Source organism: Hermetia illucens, chromosome 2 (genome assembly GCF_905115235.1).
Source record: "Hermetia illucens chromosome 2, iHerIll2.2.curated.20191125, whole genome shotgun sequence".
NCBI classification, from domain to species: Eukaryota; Metazoa; Arthropoda; class Insecta; order Diptera; family Stratiomyidae; genus Hermetia; species Hermetia illucens.
The window spans coordinates 34,191,890-34,217,618 of NC_051850.1; the positions used below are offsets into that span (position 1 = coordinate 34,191,890).

Below are 25,729 nucleotides of genomic sequence, written 5' to 3' on the forward strand. Positions count from 1 at the left end.
CCCCCCGACTTCAACATTTCCCCGGTGATGTTCGGCGGGATTAGGTTGGTATTCAGGGAGTCTTCCAGACTACTCCTTTCTGAGAAAAATCGTGGATATGGATGGACATAACCAGCTCCAGGTCCTCAGGTGTGCAACCACATTTAGGACAAAAGGGAGAATCATCCAGCCTGAATTGGTGCAGGTACTTCCTGTAACCACCATGTCCTGACAGGAATTGCTTCAGATTGTAGTTAATCTCGCCATGTCGTCGCTGGATCCACCCCCCGGCGAGTCGTCCCACCAGTGCTGCCACTTCTCCAGCGATTCTCACCTTGCCGCGTTTCGGTATTCTGCATCCTTTTTAGGAGGATTCATATTCCTTTTCTCGTACAGGCAGCGTGTCTCACTTGCCAGAATGTCTATCGGGATCATCATCTTCAACGGCGCAACAATCGGTATCCGGTCTAGGCCTGCCTTAATAAGGAACTCCAGACATCCCGGTTTTGCGCCGAAGTCCACCAATTCGATATCCCTGAAAGCTGTCTGGCGTCCTGACCTACGCCATCGCTCCATCTTAGGTAGGGTCTGCTTCGTCTTCTTTTTCTACCATAGATATTGCCCTTATAGACTTTCCGGGTGGAATCATCCTCATCCATACGGATTAAGTGACCCGCCCACCGTAACCTATTGAGCCGGATTTTATCCACAACCGGACGGTCATGGTATCGCTCATAGATTTCGTTATTGTGTAGGCTACGGAATCGTCCATCCTCATGTAGGGGGCCAAAAATTCTTCTCTCGAACGCGGCCAAGAGTTCGCAATTCTTTTTGCTAAGAATCCAAGGCTCCGAAGAAGACATGAGGACTGGCAAAATCATTGTCTTGTACAGTAAGAACTTTGACCCTACGGTGAGACGTTTCAAGCGGAACAGTTTTTGTACGCTGAAATAGGCTCTGATGGCTGACAACAACCGTGCGCGGATTTCATCATCGTAGCTGTTATCGGTTGTGATTTTCGGCCCTAGATAGGAGAAATTGTCAACGGTCTCAAAGTTGTATTCTCCTATCGTTATTCTTCTTCGTGTTTGACCAGTGCGGTTTGATGTTGTTGGTTGATTCGTTTTCGGTGCTGACGTTGCCACCATATATTTTGTCTTGCCTTCATTGATGTCCAGACCAAGATCTCGCGGCGATCACCGCCTGCTCGATCTGGATGAAGGCAGTTTGTACATCTCGGGTCGTTCTTCCCATGATGTCGATATCGTCAGCATAGGCCAGTAGTTGGGTGGGCTTGAAGAGGATCGTACCTCTTGCATTTACCTCAGCATCACGGATCACTTTCTCGAGGGCCAGGTTAAAGAGGACGCATGATAGCGCATCCCCTTGTCGTAGACCGTTGTTGATGTCGAATGGTCTTGAGAGTGATCCTACTGCTTTTATCTGGCCTCGCACATTGGTCAGGGTCAGCCTAGTCAGTCTTATTAATTTCGTCGGGATACCGAATTCTTCCATGGCCGTGTACAGTTTTACCCTGGCTATGCTATCATAGGCGGCTTTAAAGTCGATGAAAAGATGGTACAACTGTTGTCCATATTCCAACAGTTTTTCCATCGCTTGCCGCAGAGAGAAAATCTGATCTGTTGTTGATTTGCCTGGAGTGAAGCCTCTTTGGTATGGGCCAATGATGTTCTGGACGTATGGGGCTATCCGGCCTAGCAAGATAGCGGAGAATATCTTATAGATGATACTCAACAACGTGATACCTCTATAATTGCTGCACTGTGTGATATCTCCCTTTTTATGTATGACACAGATAATGCTTCGTTGCCAATCGTCAGGCATTGATTCGCTGTCCCATACCTTGAGCACAAGTTGATGAACCACTTGGTGTAACTGGTCGCATCCATATTTAACCAATTCTGCTGTAATTCCATCGGCTCCTGGCGTGTTATGATTTTTTAGCCGATGAATTGCACGGACTGTTTCTCCTGAAGTTGGTGGTGGCAGTATTTGTCCGTCGTCTTCAGTTGGCGGGACCTCCAACTCGCCGATGTTCTGGTTGTTCAGTAGCTCATCAAAGTACTCAACCTATCGCTCTAATATGACCATTCTGTCGGAAATCAGATTTCCCCCTTTGTCTCGGCAGGATGAGCATCGAGGTGTTTAAGGCTTCATCCTGCTGACTTGTTGGTAAAACTTGCGCACCTGGTGCGGTTGCCCCCTGTACTTTTCTAGTTCACAGCCTTCTTGGTTCTCCCAGGCTTCCTTTTTCCGTCTGTGAAGTCGCTTCTCCGCTCGACGGAGTTCTTGGTCGGTCTCTGCGCGTGCCCGCGTTCTTTGAGAATGCAACATTACTCGATATGCGGCATTCTTCCGTTCCGTTGCTAGCTTACATTCATCGTCAAACCAGCCGTTCCGATTCCTTTTGCGACTAGGGCCAAGTATGTTTGTGGCCGTATCCATGATAACGTTCTTCAGGTGGTTGTGAAGATCATTTGTTGATGCTTCATCTCCAGGTCGTCTGTTGACTGCAGTTATTGCGGTATCCATTTGCCTCTTATTGGTATCGCGGAGGGTTGTGTTGTGAATGGCTTCAGTGTTCACTCTCACCTGATTGTCAGAGGGGATTCTAGGTGGTATTGTTATTCGAGCTTGGAGCACCATGCCAACGAGATAGTGATCCGAGTCTATATTGGCCTCCCTATATGTTCTGACATTGATCAAGGCTGAGAGGTGGCGGCGTTCGATCAACACGTGGTCAATTTGGTTGAAAGTGGTCCCGTCTGGAGAGGCCCACGTATGTTTGTGGACCGCTTTGCGCGCAAACCAGGTACTTCCAACAACCATTTCGTGTGACCCTGCTAATTGAATAGTCCGCAGTCCGTTATCATTTGTTTTTTCGTGTAAGCTATGGGAGCCAACGTATCGCTTGAATACTGGCTCCTTTCCTACTTGGTTGTTAAAATCCCCAAGTATGGTTTTGATATCATATCTGGGACAGGCTTCGAGGGTTCGTTCTACTGCCTTGTAGAAGGTGTCCTTCTCCGACTCTACAGTCTCCTCTGTAGGGGCGTGAACGTTTATGAGGCTTATATTTCTAAACTTGCCTCGCAAGCGCAGAGTGCATAGCATAGCCGTTCCAGGCTAACTTAGCCATTTTTATTCTGAAAATTAAAAATTAGTCCTTCAGGTGAAGTTTTCAGAATTTCCTTCGTAAATACGTTCATTTTATCATCGTCGTCGAGGCTCTACAACTCATTTTGGGCCTTGGTCTTCAGTAGGTCCTTCATCCAACCATCTCGATCGATCGATTGCGTCTTGCAATTTCGAAATCCGAGGATTGATGCGCTGTCTTCACATCAAGATCCGCCCAGCGCTTTCGGGGTTTTCCTATCGGTATTCGTCCTTCTGCTCTCCCTTGGAATCGCCTTTTAGGCATCTGAGTGTAATCCACACGTTAAAAGTGGCCACCTCATTGCAATTTCCGAAGTTTGACTAATTTGGAGAATTCAGGGTCGTCAACTCATGGTTGTACATATCTGATTCGGCATTGATCGTCCTCTCGTTTAGCTCATATTATTCTTGTCAGGGTCCTATTCTCCAAAGTATTGTCCAATTTTTGCAGAAGTTTGTGTGTGGATCCGTGTGCTACATCAGTAGCATAGCACAGGTCTTATGGTTCTGCCTTCCTGGGTATACAGCTGGCTTTCAAAGTCGGCAGGATCAAGTAGAACTCTCCGTTTGCGAACTGAATTCGGCATTTTATTTCGGCAACTTCATTTCCATCTTTCGTCAGTTGTACGCCTAAGTATCTAATGGTGTTTTTTTTCTTAGTTGTACTCGTCAAATTGCTGTATTTTCTCTATTGTTTGAAATCGGTGCATATTTAATGGACGTCAATGTTGAATTCCCAGCATTTTTCCATAAATAGCCGGTCAATCGTCGATTTTCCAGTCCGAAAACTTCCTTGGTATTTTTGTGAAGATTTTATAGGAAACGCACTGTAGTGAGGCGGCTCTGTAGTGCATGCCAAAGTGTCATCTTTGGTAATGTATCATTCTTGCGAAAACTGTTGTTGGTTCCAGGTGGATGGTATATGAAAAATAAAAATTCTTCGGCATTTCAGGAAAATTCAATCTTTTTAAGGTTTTGTGTAAAACAAAACCTTATTAAAATCGATTCAATGTCTGTTTGTCTGTCTGTCTGTCTGTCACACGCATTTTTCTCCAAAACGGCTAAACCTATCCGAACGAAATTTGGTGGACAGATGGGAACTATGAGATCCCACGCATACAGCGAGTGGCGTAAATTTAGGTGGAGTTTAAAGGGGGGCTCCCCATACATGCAAAAGGGGGATTCAAAAATTTTTTTCACTGGATATAGTTGTGTAGGGTATCAAATGGAAGGTCTCGATTTGTACTTTCCGAAACTGACATTAGTTTTGGCATAAATTGCAAAGTGCGTGAGTAAGGAGTCAAAATGTACGCACTTGAAGTGAGACAGGACTCATTTTCGGAAACTTCCCAACCTAAAAATCCGAGAAAAATGAGGGTGGTACTCCTAGATGAAATCTAGGCCTCAAAATATGTCCCATTCCGATATCTGCTCAAATAAACTTACTAATAATATATTACTACTTTTTAGAAATTTACTGAAAAACCCCCCTTAAATTCATCCTAGGACTTCCGAATTTTGTACCAGCATAGGGGACAATATTTCGTATATATGTGCTAAATTTCATGGAAACTAGGCAATTAACGCCAAAGTTATAGCAGTTCAAACTTAGCAATTTCGCGCGAGTTTAATGCTTCCAAAGCCATGCAAATCAGATGCTGACGTCATAATTACCCGGAATAATTGACATTCGCGTGGAATATTAAAGTCACATTTATGAAGAATCTATTTATCTGCAGCCCTTTTTAAGGTTTTGTGTAAAACACTTATGTGAAATCTAATCTTCGAGAGACGTCCCATTCCGGTATCTGCTCAAAAAATTTACTAATAGTATATTACCAACTTTTAGAAATAGACAAAAAAACTCCCCGTAAGTTCATCCTAAGTGTACTAAATTTTGCACCGACATAGAGGACAACCTCGTGCATAGCCAAGTTTCATGAAAATCCAACTATTAGTGGAAAGTTATAGCAGTTCAAACTTATCAATTTCGTGCTAATTAACAGCATTCTAAGCCATACAAATAAGATGCTGACGTCATAATTAACGAGAATAATTGAAATTCCAGTGAAATATTAAAATTCCATTCAAGAAGAATCTAATTCTCCTTAGCCCTTTTTTATATTTGATGTTGGTTAAATTGTTTTCATTCCGTAATAATATTAAACTGAGAGCGTGAAGCGTGTGAGGTTGACCATTATCAACACAGGGCTTTACATCAAATGATTTATTTAAATCGCTTTCTAGAAAATAGAGGGCAATGGAATTTTCTCAGTTCTTCATTGGCAGATAGCGTTGACTCGAGATATTTAAATCGCTGAGTTCCAGCAATGGTAGTAACCTGCCCTCCGAGATACTTAAATCGCTCAGTTCCGGCAATGGCAGTAACCTGCCCAGAACTGAACGATTGCAATATCTCGGGTCAATGCTATAAGCCAATGGGGAACTACGTTATGCTCCTCACATAGGGAAACACAAAACCTTTTATACCTGAAGCGTCAAGCTTCCGGTTTCCCGACTTGTTTTGTTTTATTTTTCTTACTGAAAACAATCCCGACAAAACAGCATACATAACAATAGAATTATCTTCATATTGCTTAGTTTGGTGCGCTTAGGCAAAATGCACCTAATTGCACGTTAGTATGGAAATGCTTATAGCGTTGCAAAGGACTTTAATTTTTAAATATTGTGGAGTTGTGAAGGGATGCAGGAAATTAGATGACGGAAAAGAAAAAAAAAGTTATCCAGTAGGCAAATTGATTTTTCCACCCTGACATGTCAGTCTTACGCTTGGAACTTCGCATTCCACTTCTATTTGCATTTAATGTCTTCAGTCCTGGAGTTCTGCCTTCTTTTATATCTTTCCCAAATTCTCATACCATTACCCCCGCTTTCTAACTGCGGTATGCATATCAGAAAACAGGTAATGCACTTTTCCCGCTATAAATTTAATTATTATTGAACTGTTGTAGTAGCAGCAATTGAAGTAAGTATCTGTTTTTTTAGCCCTTATCGTAGCTAGATTATCGTAGCTTTCGGGATACTGGTGGAAGCCACTAGCTAGTGAAGCCTGCATAGCCACTTACTTCTGAGCGGCCAGTTTACAGTTGATAATTCGACATTAATATCTGTAGCGAAACCAAGAACGATTTATAATTTCTTTTCGCTTATCAGACACGGATTAAAATCTCAATTTGCTGTAATCCTTGTAAACAAACAATATCTTCGCTACCCAGGGAAGGCTTTTGGAAAATTCCTATGATAAAATTATGTAATCACAATACGCCTTTTATAGTAGAGAAATCCCCGTTTTTCAAATCACTGCCGACAAAATAATCCAGCAGTAAGCTCGGGCCAATGTATGGGCTTACTGAGCAATCTAGCTTGAGATATTGTATTTACACCTTCCTGCCGCCTCCCATTCATTTTCATGTTGGCCAAAAATAACCACTAAGCACACCTTGACCCTCTCCATATGAATGTGATATTGGAAAATGAGCCTAATCGAGAATTCTGGTATTCAACGAGCCGCGGCAGAAACGCAGATCCGATAATGAGCTTTGAAGATTTATGGCTTTTACGGAATATTCTTGTCGCCGGTATAATTATCGTTTATATGCCAGGTTGTGGTTGACCCCCCTTTTGGAGCCGCTACTATCAGCCGGTGACTGTGCCAATGAATATATCTCGCGGAGATATCGAAATGTATCTGGGCAAGAGCTTTTCAGGTCGGGTTTAATGCTCAATCAACGCAACATGTTTACGATATATAACGCAATAAACCCAGTAACTCGTTACATTCTTAATTGTGTTTCTCGACGCGACATTGGACTTTAGTATAATTTTGTGATTATCGTTAAAAAATGCGGTGGAATTTCGACTGTTCCAACGAATTGAATCAAAAATCAGTTGTAGGATGGAATTTTTAATGTATGTTAAGGTGATAAACTGGTCATTGCTACTGGCTATTATTTTCTTGGGTCGGCTTGGAACCAGGTACCTACGAGCCGGTCATCACAGACGACACAGACGGCCATCACCGTCATCATCACAGCGGCCCCATTCAATTCGATTCCGATAGTAATCAAGCATAAAGAACCTGTAACGATTATCATAAGTGAAGGCCTCCAAAAGACCCGAGCCTCTCACAGACCTGCTGAACTTACCGAATTCCATAAATACTGAAAAATCAGATGATTACATGCAAAAGATATTCAGAATATTCAAAGCGACTGTTGACAAAAAGATGCCGCGAATTTGTCTCATTATCTCACAGATATTCCAAGGTGGAGATACATATTCAAAATGATTATCTTTTCCCTATCTGGAAATTAAATATTTAAATTCCCATTCGAGGAAAACCAAAAAAGCGAAACAGTCCAGATCCATAGAGTCTTGCAATTTGCGTTTTGTGATCGCGGCTCATTTTATTTTTCAGCGATTTATGCAAATTAATCCGAAAAGAGGCATCCAGAAAAGTTTTTAAATTAGTTCGAATTAAAGAAGCTTTGTAGTGGCCGCACTTCGCATATATTGGCAGTGACTAAATAATGAATATGGAATATGGAAATTCTACGGGGAAATTTATGTTCTTTCCGAAAGTGCTGATGATTTAATGAAGTTGCGAAAACACAAAAAAGTAGACTTGTCTGCTTGCCTCTATTGGGTCCGGTGGGTGCAAAAGACTACCGACAACAGGGAGCTTAGCACAAATTTCAGTGGAAGAGCATTAGTGACGATTTCGGGAGTGCAAAGTATAATCAGATTTGTTTTAATGGAAACGGATTAAAACGCTGCATGTTGAACAGGACCAGTTTTCCCATGTTATGGGGTGGGACTCGTGCAGACTAGACTCGTTGTCGATGCTGCAATCTACGACCCGAATCAATGTTATTTTACTAGACAACTGTTTTTATGTGGATAACATCAAAAGGGATGATAGCGAATGCATGGAATATTTACAGCAACTTCCTTTTTTCACTCCAAATATCGATCAATTTGCCTTTGTACCAAGATTAGTTACTATTCGCAAATTTAATCCAAAAACAAGTCGGGAAACCTCTTTTGTGAGTATATTTGAGTGCAGAACTATATTATTATTAATCTAATCTGAGCAGATATCGATATGGAGAATATTTTGAGGCGTGGACACCGTATAGAGGTAGCATCATGACTTTTTTTCAGATTTTCCGGTTAGGTAGATTCTGAGAATACGTCCGTTAAAGAAATCAAAGCCTTTCTAACAAATCTCCAAACTAAGACCAGCTTCGAAAAGTACTAATCGAGGCCTTTCGTGTGATACCCAACATGACCATATTCGGTGAAAAAAAAATGTTGCACTCCCCTTTTGCATGTATGCCCCCCCCCCTAAATCTCAATGTATTATAGAAGGATATTTCTCACTGCATGTCTGGGCGTTTACAATTCCCGCCTTCTCACCAAATTTCGTGTCAAGCGGTATAGCCATTTTTGAGAAAAGTGCGTGTGACAAACAGACGGACGGCCGGAAGAAAACAATCGAAATGTCACTGGGTGAGGCAGCAGAAGTGAAGCTCAGTAAAAATCGCGTGGTTGTTGAGTGTAAAGACTTGGACGAGATTATAACGAAGGAAGAAACTTGTCAAGCTCTACGATCCCAGCTGGGAATACAGTCGGTCCAGGAGCGAGATATTCTACGGCTAAGGAAGGCATATGGCGGCACACAAATTGCGTCCATAAGTCTAACACTTGAGGCGACCAAAACGGCTATCACTGCCAGTAAAGTTCGGATTGGGTGGGTCGTCTGTCGACTAAGAGAGCAGATAACTCTGAAAAGATGCTTCAGGTGTTTGGAATTTGGGCACGTGGCGAAAAAATGTACTAGCGTTCACGATAGGTCCGACCTGTGTCGTAAATGCGGAAAAAAAGGCCACATTGCAAAAGTCTGCGAAGAAAATCCCAATTGGCAAATAAACGACATTGACAGCGCCCATACCACAGCCAGCAGCACATGTCCGGTGTATAGGAAGGCGATCGACACTATGCACAAATGAGGTTTCTACAGCTAAACCTGAACCATTGTCAAGCGGCTCAGGACCTGCTCTCCCAGACGATATTGGAAAACAAAATCGACGTTGCTATGATCTGCGAGCAGTACAAAAATCTAGACAGTGGAGTCTGGGTCGCGGATAAGAGCGGAAAGGCAGCGATATGGACATGTGGAAATCGGGCCATAGAAGGAACCACGAAGATTCTCGAGAGTGGCTTCACTGGATCAAAAACAGGTCGAATATCTATTTACAGCTGTTATGTCGCTCCAAGCCTTACAAGAGAGGAGTTCCATTCTTTGCTGGAGAGACCAGCAATGGATGCAAACAACCATAGTCCTAAGATAGTGACTGGTGATTTCAGCCGAGAAACGAACGCGAGGAGGACGTATATTACTCGAAGCTTTTTCTCGTCTGAATCTTGTAGTTGCTAAAACTGGATGCGTGAACACTTTCCGGAAGAGAAAAATGGGGTCCATGATAGATGTCACTTTTGTTAGTGATGTTTTAGCGAAAGATCTCCAGTGGTATGTCAGTGAAGAATATACACATAGCGACCACCACGACGAAATGGTCTCGGGTGAGAACTGAAAGGTGGGCAACTAATAAGTTTGACGAGGAGATTTAAGCGAACACTTTAAGTGACTGTGTAAGGAAGATGACACGAAGCCCCTGGGGTGGCGCCAATAAAACCGTAATATCGAAAGTCAAAGGCAAACGCTCCCCATCGATTTCTTGCCCTACTCTGCTTAATGAAATAGTAACGGATCTTTTCCTACAAAATGTAAGTACCGTTAACCTTCCCACTGTCGAGATAGACACCGCTGAAGTTCCCATGTCCTTGAAGTTGCGGATAAAATTGTTGGAAATAAAGCACCTGGCTTGGATAGCATCCCCAATAAGCTCTCAAGGCAGCAGTTTGCCGAAGCGTTTACTACATACAAAGAAGGAGCATTTCCTACACAATGGAAGAAGCAGAAATTAATACTAGTCCCAAAGTCAAACAAACCTTTGGGGGAAGCTTCGTCCTACAGGCCGATATGCCTTCTAAATAATACTGGCGTTCGAATAAGAAATCTATAATAGATTACTTCCAATTGCCGAAAAGGATGTCAGCCTCTCCGAAAATCAGTTCGGTTTTCGAAAGAGGAGGTCTAAAACGGATGCAGTTGTCCTAGTAGCTAACACAGCTGAGACCGCATTTGACGAGGGCAAATGTTGTGCAGTGATTACACTTGATGAGAAGAACGCCTCCAATTCCGCTAGATGGAGCAAGATACTTGAGTCCCTAATCAACTTAGGCGTGGCGAAGTACCTGGTGCGTATCGTTGCCGATTTCCTAAACGATAGGATTCTGTGCTGCGAATCAGATGAAAGAATGAAATTATACCAAACGACATGCGGAGTTCCACAAGGGTCTGTCCTAGGGCCACTCTTGTGGATTATTATGTATAACGGAGTATTGACGCTAGACCTTTCTACTGGTGTGGCCTCCATTGGTTTAGCGGACGATATTGGTGTGACTGTTATTGCATGCCTTCTCGAAGAAGTCGAGTTTTATGCAAATGAAGCAGTCTATGAGATTAAATCCTGGTTAGAGAATGCTGGTCTACAGCTCGCAGAGCATAAGGCGGAAGTAGTACTTATTACTAAGCGGAGAAGGTGCACTCCCATTAAGATCAAAGTTGGAATTCATTCCAAGCCTGCGCTTAAGTACTTAGGCGTAATGATTGACCAGAGGTTAAACTTCATATTGCATGTGCAGGGTGCAGCAACCAAGGCATATAGCATCGGAGCGCTGGTTGTGAGAACGCTACCAAATATAGGTGGCCCAAGGCCGAGCTGTCGACTCCTTATTTCAAAGATGGTCAGTTCGATCCTACTGTATGCAGCCCCAGTATGGGCAGATGCACTGAAAAATATAGCAAATAAGAGAAAGATTGGAGCTGCGTATCGCATAAATGTACTCCGAACATGTTGCACTTACAGAACAGCTTGCGTTATAGCAGAAATGGTCCCGATTGAAATTCTGGCGAAAGAAATACAACGACTTTACGATCGAACGTATCTCACCGGAGAATTTCCTGCCCATCAGCGACAGTTCGCACGAACTGAAACTCGCGGAATGGCAAGAGAAGTGGGACGAGTCAGAAAAAGGCCGGGGGACTCACAAAATCATACGGGATATCCGGAAATGGAGCAAGCGACCCCACCACCACCCCGAATTAGGTTTTGACCTAACTCAATTCTTGAGCGGATACGGAGGCTATGGAGCATATTTGTATTGATTTGGGCATGATGATTCGCCAAAGTGCCCAAATATTGCAGAGGACGCAGAACACGTCGTTTTTCATTCCCCCAGATTCGAAGCCCAAAGGACTAAAGTAGAAGCAACACCTTAAAAAAGAATATCTTAAAATTGTACTATATCTATTAAAGGATATGTGAATTTTTATCTTCGCACCAGCAATCAAAAAGCCAAGGAAGCCTCATTATCATCTCCATAAAAAACGGAATCCTTGCCAAGAAAACTGAATGAATTCCACCCCTTGATTGCATTTATTTACTATGTAAATGAGAAAAGGTCACAAGTTGTAGTTGATGTTGAATTGCAGCATCCTGGATAGGATTCTCATCTTCTGTAGAGAAAACTGTATTTGGGGCTACATTAATGATGACCTAGTTGCTTTGATGCCGCTAGAAAAGTGTTCCTTCTCATTACGGATTGTTGCAACCAAACAAAAAATATGGGTTAAGTAACCTCAGGTTTTTTTTCATTTTCTCTCATTTTCCCCTTTTCTATTTGCTCCCATTTACCCGAGAAATGAGTGAATACTTGCAGAGAAGCAAATTGGAAATTATTTGTGGCAGAAAGCATGAAAAAGAAGGAACTCAAGGCTACTGAGAACTCGCAACTCGGCAGTTTCAAAAAGGTGACTTGGTTCCTCTTTTCAAATGTCAACTTTGGGAGCGAAAGCAGAATAAGAAGTAAATTAGTTGGTTCTCTTTCGTTTGGATGTGAACAGCAAAGGTGAGAGGATTAAAGTGAACTATTCATCTCCCTGAAAAATGGCAGTGTACGACTCCAGGATTTATAAAAAACACCATGAAATTACTAAGTGGAAAAAGAATATAATGCAAAATTGTAAAAGGGAAAGCAAATTGAAAGATTAGAGTCCTAGAAATTATTTGAGGACAGAAAATGTTAATGAGGATGGAATTGGCAGTTTCTTCAATACAATTCATGGGCGTCGCACTCTTCCATGATTATAGGGGGTAAATAAGGAGCTTCTCTGAACTGATTTTTGCAGTTGAGCTGTTTATTGGCACCTCAGTTTGGCAGCTATCTGAATCGTTGTTAATGTTGCTAGACGAAATTACTCCTTTTTTCAATCACGAAAGGCATGACCGCCTTTCTCAAGGCACAAGTGACAGATTGGTTGTATAACTGGGAGAGGTAGTCACTACAGATGATTCTTAACAGATAATTTCATAATGTGGAAATGGTGCGTTTGTCTGATTTTTTCCAATGAAGTACCTAAACGTTATGTTGCACCAAACGTTAGCTAAAGCCAGAGTAAATGAGTTGCATCCTGCAGTATACTAGGGGGTACCAAAAAAAAACCAGACTTTTGTTGTAAAAAAATTATTTATTGTCCCTTTTACAAAATTACCCAAACCACCATCAAAATGCTGCCGATAACATACACCTCTGCCCCGGGAGCAGCGTGATCGAAAGTGGCAACAGGTGGAAAACGCTACTTTATATAACGCAAAAACATGACAAGGGTGGGAATTATATCCAAGTTAAACCGTCAATAGTTTGAGCATAAGCTAGGCTAAAGCTAGGTTATTGTTCAACATTATGCGGATGTGGAGCTAGGACTTAGGATCTCCCATATCTCAAACAATAATCTAGCGTTAGCCTAGCTTATGCTCAAACTATTGGCGGTTTAACTTGGATATAACTGTCGCGTTCTTTGGCGATTATATAGAGGGGCGTTTTCCACCTGTTGCTACTTTCGATCACGCTGCTCCCAGGGCAGAGGTGAGGTAGTGTCTAATGAGTTGCCTCTGGCCTGGACGACGCCGTTAGTGCTTGTTATTGTTAGTTGTTTTCTGTTCACTCCTCAGTGGAGTATAGGTCATCCACACCATCCCCGATAAGACTGTGCTTTAGTTTCCCACTTAATGAAGAGCAAGTGATAATCTCACACCAGCTAGTCAAACACAGACATCAATGACGACTAGGATTCGAACCCAGAGCAAGGATATTGAAAGGCTGACGCTCTACCCCATCAACCGTCGCGCTGTCAGGGAAACAAATACAGGAAGGTCGAAGAAGTCAGTAGCCATAATGATCTGGTCTGAAAGTGGTACTTGAGTCATTCTCTTATGTGGTTTGGTATCTGGGTCGTTCTCTTAACATCAACTCTGATGAGAATGATGATTCGTAATGATTTTTTTGGACAAAAAAAGTTAGAAACACTCTGAATCTCCTTTTTCAAATCCTTGCTCAAGTTTAATCAATTGTTTTTTTATCTTGGATGGGAAGGCGTCGAAAAAAATTTATCGGCAACACATTTCATTTGCAAGTTCTCAGTCAAAATTCGCTGGCAAGGGCTCTAGCTCATGCCTGTCTTTCCCAAAATTTACACGATCGGAAAACGATGGTGCTCGTTGGTGTTTCGTTGGATTTTTTTTCAACGTTTTAATTGTTTCAAGAAGATGAACGTCGCCCGGGACCGCCTAGTCTGTAACACTCAAAAGTCCAAACTACTCGAAAACTTATATACACATAATAGCATCCTCCCTGAAAGCATGTTGAGGTATTTGGTGGTCAATTTTTTGAGCAGGAAAAAAATTTCAAACCCTCTTTGTTCTTTTGAATTTTCAATAACGGCTTTGTAGGCTGAACATGACTACAGTAAGAGAAACACACCTACAGATTACCATATTTCCGCGTCGCCAATTGTTGCAGCAAGGTATCTGCTAACTCCACCTAGCGACAGAATTCTCTACTGCGTCTACAAATGGCGCTCTCAGTCCGGTTACTTTTCAGTCAATTCGTACATATGATGCCTTGCCTACCCCCATTCCATGACGATCATGTCCGGATGTTTTTTTTTTTCGTGGATCTCTCTCATAACACCTTCCCGTTTAGATAGGAACAAGTACCTTTCACTGGCTTTCAGGACTAAAAAATAATTCGCCTGTAGATTAGGCAGTGGGATGTAAAATGATCGGTCTGTTTAGAGACTAGAATGAATTCTATTCCGTTAAGTTACGTCTCGGTTTAATTCACGGTGCAATAACCTAGTCATTTGATCGCCAGTTTTTTAATATTTCTACTCCAAGTGTTTTTGTTCTTTGTGCTTGTCCCCTTGAAACTTCAGCACCATTTTGTTGTTAGAAAAATGGTAAAAAATAATACAAAATAAGGGTTTGTACGGGTGTCCTGTTGCACAAAAGATTGAATAGGAGATGAATGTTAAACTAATTCAGTGTCATGTGGTCTTAAAATATTGGTGCCTGACGCTAGGTTCTCCTTCGTTTGAGAGCTGAGATTGATGCTGGTGCTTTGAAGTTCTTAGTCCTGAAAAGCCTGTGAATTTTTCCTTTTGGGATTAACAATTGCAATTCGATGATGGGGTCATGATTTTGCTATGGACTTTGAAATTTTGTTGAATTTAAAGACGTACCTAAGGAATCCGATGCGTTTTTAGCAAAATGTGTCTTTTTTCACGTTGAAGCGTAATTCATTCCCTTGTAACTTACGGAGACATTGAATCAGATTTCCATTGTTTTCCTTTTTCGTTACTCGTAAATAACGATATCGAAATATCAACTTGGGAACACCATTAGCAACTTAATCCATGAGGCAGTTAAACTCGGCTATTGCTGCGTTGATCTGGAATTCGAACTACTTGAACTTGAATATTCCTTTGTGGGTTCGGATGATTGTGGATCGTTGTGCAAGATTTTGTTAATTTCTGCAAAAAAAAATAGTCTGGTCCAACAAAACGCTCGTTCTGCTTTCAAAATCAATTATTGGTGATTCTCAATCGCTCTTCTCAGTTTTTGCAATTATCCTGTCTCAAGTCTTTTGGATTCTGTCCGGCTTTCTCGATCCTGTGAAAGACAGTGTGGTGCTTTTCCGGAATATCAGTGAGACCTTGCACTTTTGAATGTCTAATTTTCTGTTGAAAGACTCTGGAAAATCCGACCGCGAGCTCGTTGATTTCACTTCTTCGGTGATAGCGTGCGTTGATTGAAACACTGAGTCACTTTGATCAATGTTTCGAATGTCAATATTGACTGTGTATTCTTCTAGGGTGATGTATATCACTCCGCGTTGACTGGCCGTCATTTAGGTCAAAACTGTTGCGCACATAGAATCGAAATTCGATGTCGGTCAACTACAGGAGACTATCGAGCTTCGAGCTTGAACCCGTGTCCACTGTGAACGCTTTCCCACAGCAGTAGGCTACTTCCGTCGATAAGGCTTGTTTTGACGAATGCTTGATCCAAAACTTTGCGCTGAATGATGTTTAGAGCGGCTAGGTTGCTGGAATATAACATCCTCTTGATATCAGGACTTATAGCTGGTATTAATCTGGGTTCCTTTTAGGTTGTTTCCAATAGTTAGATTGCGATGGCTTTGGATAGGATTTCGTTAAACATTGTCTTCTCTGAGCTATGGGCTTGACATTATCCGGAATATCCTATGATCCAAAAGTCGTCCTCTAGTCTGGCTATTTGCTGTTGGTAAACTCTGAAATCGCTTGCTGATCGGTCTAATATTTTAGTAGTAATTTATCCTGGTCTTCACAGGGTGCGCACGGTATTTGAGGACAACTTGAGAGTAAAACTAATTAGCTTTTAGTTTGAACATGAATGAATGAAACTTGATGAATTTTTTGCACACATTCAATAAAATTTCCATTAGCTGCAATAACCTCCTCGATCCGGGTCCGGAAACGATTGCATCAATCAAATGCTCCTTGTTCATATTGACCATAACGGTATTAATTGCAATCTTCAGAGAAGAAATAGTGTTATGAGGATGTTTGTTGGTTTCACGCTCAACTATGCCCCATACGCAATAGTCCAGAGGATTAAGGTCTGGGGAGCTAGGCGGGCATAAGTTCGGTGTTATGTGGTCATGGAAATTTTCAGCCATCCAATCTGTCCCGCCATCGCTTTGTGTGAAGGAGCAGAGTCCTGTTGAAAGATGTATGGGCTGCCACCGCGAACACTATCAATCCAGAGTTTCAGTACTGTCTCTCGATGTATGCAGTAGAATTCACTCGAAGTCCTTGAGTGAAGAAGTAAGGCATGACATGTCCTTTGTTGCTCACAACACCCAAAACCATAACAGTAGCTGGAAACTTCGTGTGCATGACAACAGGAATCTCTGTAGAATCGTAACAGAGTCATCTGTCATTTCTGCGGTTGGCCTTTTGGTTTTGGGCAAGATTTTTTTCATCAGAAAAAAAACCATAACATCTTAGGCGCTTCAGGGTGTTTAATTTTTGATCGGATAACTGTTCTCGTGTTTGCTTCGACATAAACTGTCGTCTGCGCAAAACTTTATACCGGAGATCTTCTTGGACAAGTCGACAGATAAGACGGTCAGAAACATTAAGCTCCCTTGCAAGATTCCTCATTGATTTTGTAGGGTCCTCGTCAATGATTATTTGCACTTTTTTAATTAATTCTGCAGATCGGACAGTGTCAGAACGTCGCACGTGTTTTTTGCGTTTTGCAACAGATTCTGTATCGCCGCCTGATGCTCCCAATTCAAGGCGAACCTTATGAACGAATGAACGGGCGTACCTAAGAAAATTTGGGATTTCTAAATCGGTGTGATTTGCACATATAGCGACGATAACCGCATGTTTCTTCACTTCTTGAGTTAAGTTGTAGTCCTCCATGTCTTATCTGAGAAAGAGCAAAAAGAAAAATAATGGTTTCGGGAAATTATAGCGACATATATGCATGTCCTCAGATACCGTACGCCCCCTGTATTTACGTTTTTCTACGAAAACAATTGCTTTCCAGTCAGATCCACGATTGGAAAAAGTGTGTTTCTGTGAATTGATTTGGCCCAAGAAAACTATATACAGGAGGGGTTTTCACTGGTTCAACTCCCAGTGCATTCTTTGAGATTATATGGTGACGGAAAATCGTTGCACATCTTCGACTCCGATGAGAGTTGTGTGTTAATGCCCTGCATATGATGCAGTGCATTGGTGTGCGCTCATGTGGTCGTGAGCACATGACTGGGAGTTGCTGTGTCCACGCGGCAGCATCTGTCATAACAATAGATATTGGACAGCTGTCTATGGCTTACCACATTCTAGCAAGAATCAATAGCAGAACTATCTTAAAGACTCATTTCGGATTAATGGTAATGGATTTTTCTACAGAAAGCTCGTTGGAAGCAAATACACGGAACATTGTCGACAATTGATCCATGTTTGCTCTCTTAGAAAGTGAAGCGAACGAAGGGGTTTGATTTGCCAGGTGAGGTTGAAATTGTTTGGTGAAACTTGCTATTATTTTAAATTGGTTAATTGGTCTTGGTCATAGAAGTGAATAGAGCTCCGAAGTGATTTCACTGATAGATGATCCAACTAAAATATTGTCATTAAGATTTCATCGGCAATAGAGGCAGGTTTCAAAACCGTCCTTGAGGACAAAGCCCTTCACGTATTGTACAATTCGAAAATTGTCAAGTAGGCGTTATCTGAAACGTTGAATATTTAATACAGAGCATGAACATTTTCATTGGCGTTAGACTATATCCCTTGACTGTTGTCCCTTCTATGAGAGTCAGATAAGGGATGCCCGATAATCATTTGTTGCTATTGGCTCATGAAAAATAATAGAATAAAGGAGGAGAAGGAAAAATATCTGGAAAACACTTGCCTCTTACTCGATTACTCGATTTCACAATCTTTCATATCCAAATTGACATACATTTTTGACATTCAGATCTAGAGTAAGTATATCAAAGCAACAACTAATATCCAAAGCTAAGATTACCACTTAGATTTCTCTTCACAACGATCAAGACACATTTCAAGAAGAAAATTACGTAAACTTTTCAAAAAAAGAAAATACAAAAAGTCGATGTAAGCGTGAGCTATGGCAAAATATATCTTATTTCACTTGGACACTTGACAAGGTCTTTCCATGTTGCGTTTGTTTGAAAATTGTCACATATTTTTCCGATGGACATGTTTTTTTGATAAACATCAAAAGTATGAGTTACTATGAAGAGATTTTCTGTGAAAGTGTAAACAACAAATCAAGAGTTATTAATTGTCTTTTTTGGGAAAGTGGGCGAGGAAAATATTCTCATATTGATATTTTAATGAGATTTTCTTGGCCACGTTCGCTAGGAGAACAGGAGAAAACATCATTAAATTCAAATTTGTCAGTTAAGATGAAAGGCATTTTCTTCAAGACTTCATGTTTTTGTTTGGGGAGAATTTTGAAATTACTCGCCTTGATTATTACACTATAACACTGATGGGTATGAAGCTATAGTTTCGATCGGAGACTATGGGGAAGCCGTAATCCTGGGGTAAAAAAGCGGGCCCTGAAAATTCCAGTGAAAAGCCATTGATGTTGTTTTCATAATGACGGTTATATTCTTTGCTTCTGGAATGGTTTCTTGATTTTGGTAAAATTTTGCCTATTTCTCTCTTTCATCGGCAGTCGAAACAGTATCATGCTCTGTCTCGTTGTCATATGCGATCGGAGGGAGTCGTGTCTGTGAAAAACATTCGGGAAACTCTACTTCCGTCTCTGATTCCAACGTCTCATCGTTGTCAATTGTTTGTCTCAAGTAGGGCACGGTTTAGTATCCGGGAATATTCTTGAGGTCACGAACTTTGCTAGAACTTACTATTGGGAAATAGCTGTAACTAAGGAAACACTGTAAGTGATACATGAAGATAATTTTCATAAGATACTGCCAAAATGTACTTTAGGAAGGGCCTCAAAATTCATTCACATTTTCAAAAAAATATCATTCCCAGGTTTATAGCAAGTTAATATTGCTAATGTTCTTATTCTGACAGCCGGGTAATGTATCAGCAACAGTCGTTGACTCCGTTTGTTAATCCCAAACCCCCTAAAAAGCCACAACTGAAAATTTATCGGACGAACTACACCGTAAAGAAAAAGGAACAATGAAATACCCATTTGCTTGTGGAACGTGCTGACACGCTGCAGAAAATATGATGGACAGTGATTGACATTTTGAGGAGGAGTGGTTTCAACTCGGAACGCCAATACTTCGGTACAGGTTTCTTAGCCAGTTAGAAAAAGAACCCCTTTGTTACGGATGTTAAAGCCATACATGCCCTCCGCACATTTGCTTTCCAACGTCTATGTCAACCTCACTAGCGTTCATTCCTTTTACAATGGAGTGCTGAAAAACCACCCCAGTTATGACATCAAAATTACTCTTGGGAATTTTAACAGGAGGAATATCCACGGGATCTCTAAATGGGATGATTTCCAATCCCAATGAGATTGAGTATGTGCTAACCGAACGCGGTCACTTTACGAACTTGAAAATATCGGGAGCCAATACTGACCATCATCTTATCGACGTCATATTCCGGGAGAGGGTTTATAATTTCAAGAAGTAGAACACTACGATATGTCAGGTCAAGGATTATCGAGAACCTTGACAGCACCCTTAACTTTTTTTAGAATAGAACCCCATATAATTTATTGGCTAATATCACGAGCCTCCACCCCAGAAAACTAAGCAACTAATGAGATAATCTCCCTCCGCCAGTCAATAATAATGGAAAATATGATTCAAGACTCAGAAGTGAACATGAGAAGTATTACCCTCATTAAGTCCTCATAATTTCTGGTTTTTGCTGAGAATATTGCTATCATGTTTGTAGAGAAACGTGCCTTAAAGGAAGCATTCGTCCAGGTTGAGCAGGCGGCATAATATCTAGGAATGCACATCAATGAAGGCAAGTCTAAGTTTACAGTGGAGGTGTCAGCATTTAAAACAGCGGCGAAACAGTTGTCCATTATAGGAAGATACAACGCCAAAAAGTTTAGATCAATATCCTATCTAAGGAAGACTGGCGAGTTTGGAACTTTCAATTGCGACAGGAGTAGACCGGATACCGGTTGTCATATTATTGGCAGTGGTGATTATTCATTGCGGCTAGATTTTTGTTTAATTTGAGAGTCCTAGCGGGGATTTTTCTCTAATCTCACTTAAGCCAGTAGATGTCATAATGAGTTGCACTCCTTGGACTGCGTCTAATGGCATTTGAGGTTGAAGGAGGTTCGTAGGAAGCTCGGCCCAACACTTGGTTGAGTATTTTTTTTTTATATCTTTTATTTCATTTCTTAATCTAGCCGTCACGGTATCGCCATTTTCCGGAGTTTTTCTCAGGTAATCACATTGTAAATTTTATAAGCAACAAGCAGACACATAGTATTGTAGTATGATAACGTCGGATCAAGAAATATCAAAAATGTTGTCCACATTCTCGAACTTTAGGCAAACAAGTATCGAAAGACGCATTTAAGTACGGACGGACCTGCTAGTAACGCCAGTTTTCTACAGTTGGTATAACATTATTCTTGTGGGTGGTAAACATTTTTGTGATAGCACACGCCAAGAATATGCAACAAAATGCTGAAATTTAATTGAACAAACTAAATAATGGTATTAACTATTGTAAAGTGCTTCACATGTCTTCACAATTCGGTTCCGGTAACCCCCGTCGGAAGCTTCTGACTCTGGATTAGAAGAAGTGCTCCCCCTGCCGTTTTTGTCTGGCTCATTTTACTTCTCTTGCCACTTACAGATAATGTCAGCCCATACGAACTGTTACCGACAATATACGTTCAATCGACGACATTGTCCTTCTCTCGTCAAAATGTCAATTGGAATCATCCCTGTTATTAATCACCCACACGCTTCGTCGAATATTGTTCGGAGAGCACGTAGACAATATGTTGTTCCAATATTTCTTCTGTTTTTCTCCTTTACAATGCATCTGCCTACACTGTACATAGGATCGACCTGACGACCTTTGAAATAAGGAGATGACGGGTTGGTTTTGTCAATATTCCGGTTTTAAAAGCCTTAAATGCCTTGGTCACTACACACTCGACATGCAATAAATACTTAAACGCAACCTAAGAATGTATGGTTGCAATTTCTCCCTTTAGTAATACATGGTACTTCTGCCTTATGTTCCGCTTCCTTCAAGAACATCCAGCAACGGCCAATTCAATATCAGCCGCGAAACTAATGGTGGCCATTCTAGTAGGGAGGGCAGCTATGGACCCCATCAAATCCGGCTTTATCTATGTTAGCAAATAGGTTAACTGCATCTGTCTTAGACTTCGTCTTTCGATATCTAAACTGATTCTTAGAGAAACCATCTTTTTTCGGGAATCGAAAGTAATCTGTTATGGATTATACGTCCAAATAATTTGCCAGTACTATTTAGAAAGCCCATCGGTCTGTAGGAATAAGGTTCAACCAAAAGCTTGTTTGGCTTTAAAAAAAATTTCACTAGATATAGTCATGTAGGGTATCAAATGAAAGGTCTCGATTAGTACTTTCCGAATCCAATCAATTTCGTGCGAATTAACAGCATCCTAAGCCATACAAATAAGATGATGGCGTCATAATTAAGGAGAATAATTGACATTCGAATGAAATATTGAAATTCCATTCATGAAGAATCTATTTCTCCCCAGCCCTTTTTACGGTTTTGTGTGAAACAAAACCTTATTAGAATCGATTCGGTGTCTGCCATACCCGATTTATTCGGAAACGGCTCGACTGATTGTCACGAAAATTGGTAAGATTATGTGATCTGCTGTTCGCTTTACATGCAGCAAGTGGCGCTATTTTGTGTTAAGTTTAAGGGGGCTCACCATACATGTGAATGGAGGGTGCAAATTTTTTTTCACAGAATGTGGCCATTAGGGGTATCAAACGAAGAGGATCAATTACTACTTTTCGAAATTGGTTCCATATTCGATATCGAGTGAAACATAGGGGAGCGAGGGCTCAAAATATGACCATCAAAAAGTGTAACAGGTCTCGTTCTCAGAACCTATCCAACCGAAAAATCTGAAAAAAATCACAGTGGTGCTTCTCTACAAAATCTAGGCCTCAAAATACACCGTGACCCGAGATATTAAAATCGCTCAATTCTGGGCAGGTTACTGCCGGTGATAGAACTGGGCAGGTTACTGCCCCAATGAGGAACTGCATTATGCTCCTCACGTAGGGAAACACAAAACCTTTTATATCTGAAGCGTCAAGTTTCCGGTTTCCTGACTTGTTTAATTATTTGACATACAAACACATAAGTGTCAAAGCCTGCCGAAGAGACTGGCCACGTACTGCAAGGTTAACAGGTATGAGTTGTTAATGTTTTAGGGTTATGAATGTTTAGTCGATATTGAGATTATCAACTCATTTAAGTTGAAAAAATTAATTTACGCGATTATGCATGTTTGTGTTTTTACTCCTTATCGTAGTTGATGATGATGACCAGCATGCATTATAAGTATACAAGTATACCGTTCCGGGAAAAACAGGATGCATTGTAAAATTGAGGGTGGTTGATGTCAGGAAAACCAAGATTCAGTATTCCTTCGGGTGAAGTGGAAGCTTGTCTGAATCCTTCATTTGAAAGGACCCCAGCCCAGACCAGAAAGCCGGTAGCAACTTGACGCACGAACACATAGAGGCTACTCGGTAGTTTAAAGGTACCTGACACCTTGTGGATCAGATACTTCTCCAAAACTCTACTAACCATTGCGAACCAGTGAAGCGCCGAGGGGTAATGATAGATCAATGCAAAAAGAACGGGGGTGACAGGAAATCCCGTAACGCGAAGAAACTGAAACTATATATATTATAATCTGACTCTAGTCTCCTTAAAGGTCATCAAACATGCAAGGATTTCCACTCAAAAAAATTTGTTGTAGGTTAGAAAACTGTAAAAGCTTTGCTTTATGTGGAACCTACATTATAACATTTTCCCGAAACTACGATTTAGAATTGAAATCTTTTTGAGCTAGTTCGTTTCAAGGCACCAGAATGAATATCCTTTTATTTTGAAGCCATCGAAATGAATCTCTCGTTACACAAAATTTCTATGTGAAAATATTTCTTGAAAAAAATCTAATTCACTTTTGCACATTACAGTGAGTTCTCTGTAGAGAAACTTTCTCTGAAGCTGAAATGTGTCCTGATGAATAATTTGGAGGAGGTTGAGTTGAAAGTTAGGATGGAAAGTTCTTTGCAGAAATTTTGTTAATCTCAAAAAAGGTATTTCTCTGTGGGACAGGAATTTGTCCCCAAACATGAAGTAAATATGACTTGATTGGGGTTGATTATGCTCATTATTTTATCACTAAAATGTTCTCGAAGGAAATTTCCCATTCAATTAAAGGAAACCTTCCAAAAGAAAAATCCTGCCAAGATCAAAGACCCAGAGATTTTCTACCACGGCCTCCACTTGACCTTTAAAAGAACGTGGCATGGAAATGGTGCTGTAAATTTTCTTTCACTGGATACTCAGTGAATTGCGTAAATATTTTAAACAAATACTTGATGAACGACAGATATGTAGACTGGCTAACCGCATGGCTGTCTGATGGCTATAAAGTGAAAGTAAATATTGAATGCCACAAGTGTTTGATTTACCAAGGCTTCCGGAATTGGAATGGATGTCCGTCGAGCTCCCGCCCCATCCAACCCACACTCTGCTTCCATTGAGGGGATTTAAGGCTATATAGTGTCTGCGGCGTTAGATCGCTGCGGGACTAAATGTCGTAATGGATATTATAACATTACGTGCTTAAGTGCAATTTCCCTGGCTTCTCTCCACGATCTTGCTTTTAAATCGTCCGAAAGAAAATTAAAAATTTATGATTGGACATTGGAATGTTGACAAGTTTAAACATCAAACGGAACATCAAAGGAAATTACATTTCGCCCGTCCTGTCTGCATTTGGGAGGCCGAATGGGTTCATTACGTCGAGACACGTGGGGTTCGTGGTGGTGGTGCTTTATTAATGGTCGCTCACGAAAGCCATAAATCAATTATCGCTTTGAGCGGTGACAATATTACAGCATTTGAAGTACTTTCCCTGTTTTGAGTGTTTTCACTACAAGCTTGGTGTTATTTTAGGCCAGGATAAGATGGATTTAATCAAAAGAACTATTTTCTTCGGGGATTTTTTGGGTTGAAGACAATCTATCGTGTGGTTTTTGGGACGAAGGGAATATAGAAAATAGATAGAATGATTGAATTTTCGAGCTTTATTAATTATCTAACGCACATTTTCCCATTTGTATTTTCAGTCCTCCAAGAGTGCACAACCGATTCGGAGGAACTAATTTACCCGGTGCGAGCGCCCTCATCATGCAGCGCACCGCCTGACTTACTAATGGTCAGCGATCGAGAAACCGTTCAGCTAAAACAATCCGTGAATATAATTTCGGCGTCGAAGGGCCATCACCATCATAGCGGTCATAATCAGTCGCAGCAGCAACAGCAACAATCGCAGTATTCACATCACTCACAAAACCATCAGTCCGTTCATCATAATCATCATCATCAACAAAAAGACCATCACAGCAAGAAAGCAGCAGCGGTTCTAGTAAATAAAAACCAGGAAAGTCCATTAGTGGATATAGAAAGCGGCGAACTGAATGGTGGCGGAAAGGCCGGAGATGAAAGAATCAGACTGGAGGTGCGTTGATTAGATTTTTTCCTCTTTGAAATTTCCTTTCACACCTCTTTGGGGTTTTGTTCAAACGCTTCTTCTGCCCATCTCTCTATTATTACGCCTAATACCTTCCCATTTGTAGCGCGATTCGCTTGGAGTATCGTTTGATCTCCATCCTCCTTGCTAGATTAGAAGAATACTATTCAGCATTAACATTCTTTCGAAATAAATGTATAACCGCGGATGTCTGTAGCTGCAAGCCCACATAGTGACCCCCCGAGAGCACTGTGGCTCTTGATGCATCGGGGGTGGTGATCTTGGCTGCATGGATATTGCAATAATAAATTTCCACGGTTCCCTACGTGCTCTCATCTGAAGTTTATTTTATTTGAAGTGAAAATATTGAATATACTCGAGGAAGGAGAGATCGGGAACATCTCCAATGTGGGGCGCAACCAGATAGAAAGCCATGAGTAAGCGCTTGTTTTCTCGCTGCCCCAAGCGAAAGCACTTTGAAGTCACCACCTGATGAGATTTTGTTGATTAGGAAGGTGAAATCAAAGATATCGTGTGTGGCGTCCTGAAATTTCTAAAGAATTGAAAATGAGGAGAAATAACGAATGAAAGTTTTCCATTTGAATGGTCATGTTTAGGTTGGGAATTTTCTAATTTTAGAAGTCATGCGGTTACTTATTTTGTTTCTATTGAACAATTAGATGGTGTTTTCGGGAATCAGGGATTCATAACTGTTTTGATATGAGATCTTTTATGGACTCTCAGGATGT

At 41.1% G+C, this 25,729-nt stretch overlaps 1 protein-coding gene across 1 annotated transcript in view; it reads left to right on the top strand.

The window, feature by feature from the left end:
- The window catches only part of LOC119648710 (protein naked cuticle), a 157,549-nt gene that overhangs the window by 107,364 nt on the left and 24,456 nt on the right, over window positions 1–25,729 (top strand). Inside the window, exon 2 of the mRNA XM_038050519.1 lies at window positions 24,577–24,968. Coding sequence (XP_037906447.1) covers window positions 24,577–24,968 — 392 coding nt within the window. The remainder of the gene's footprint in view (window positions 1–24,576; window positions 24,969–25,729) is intronic.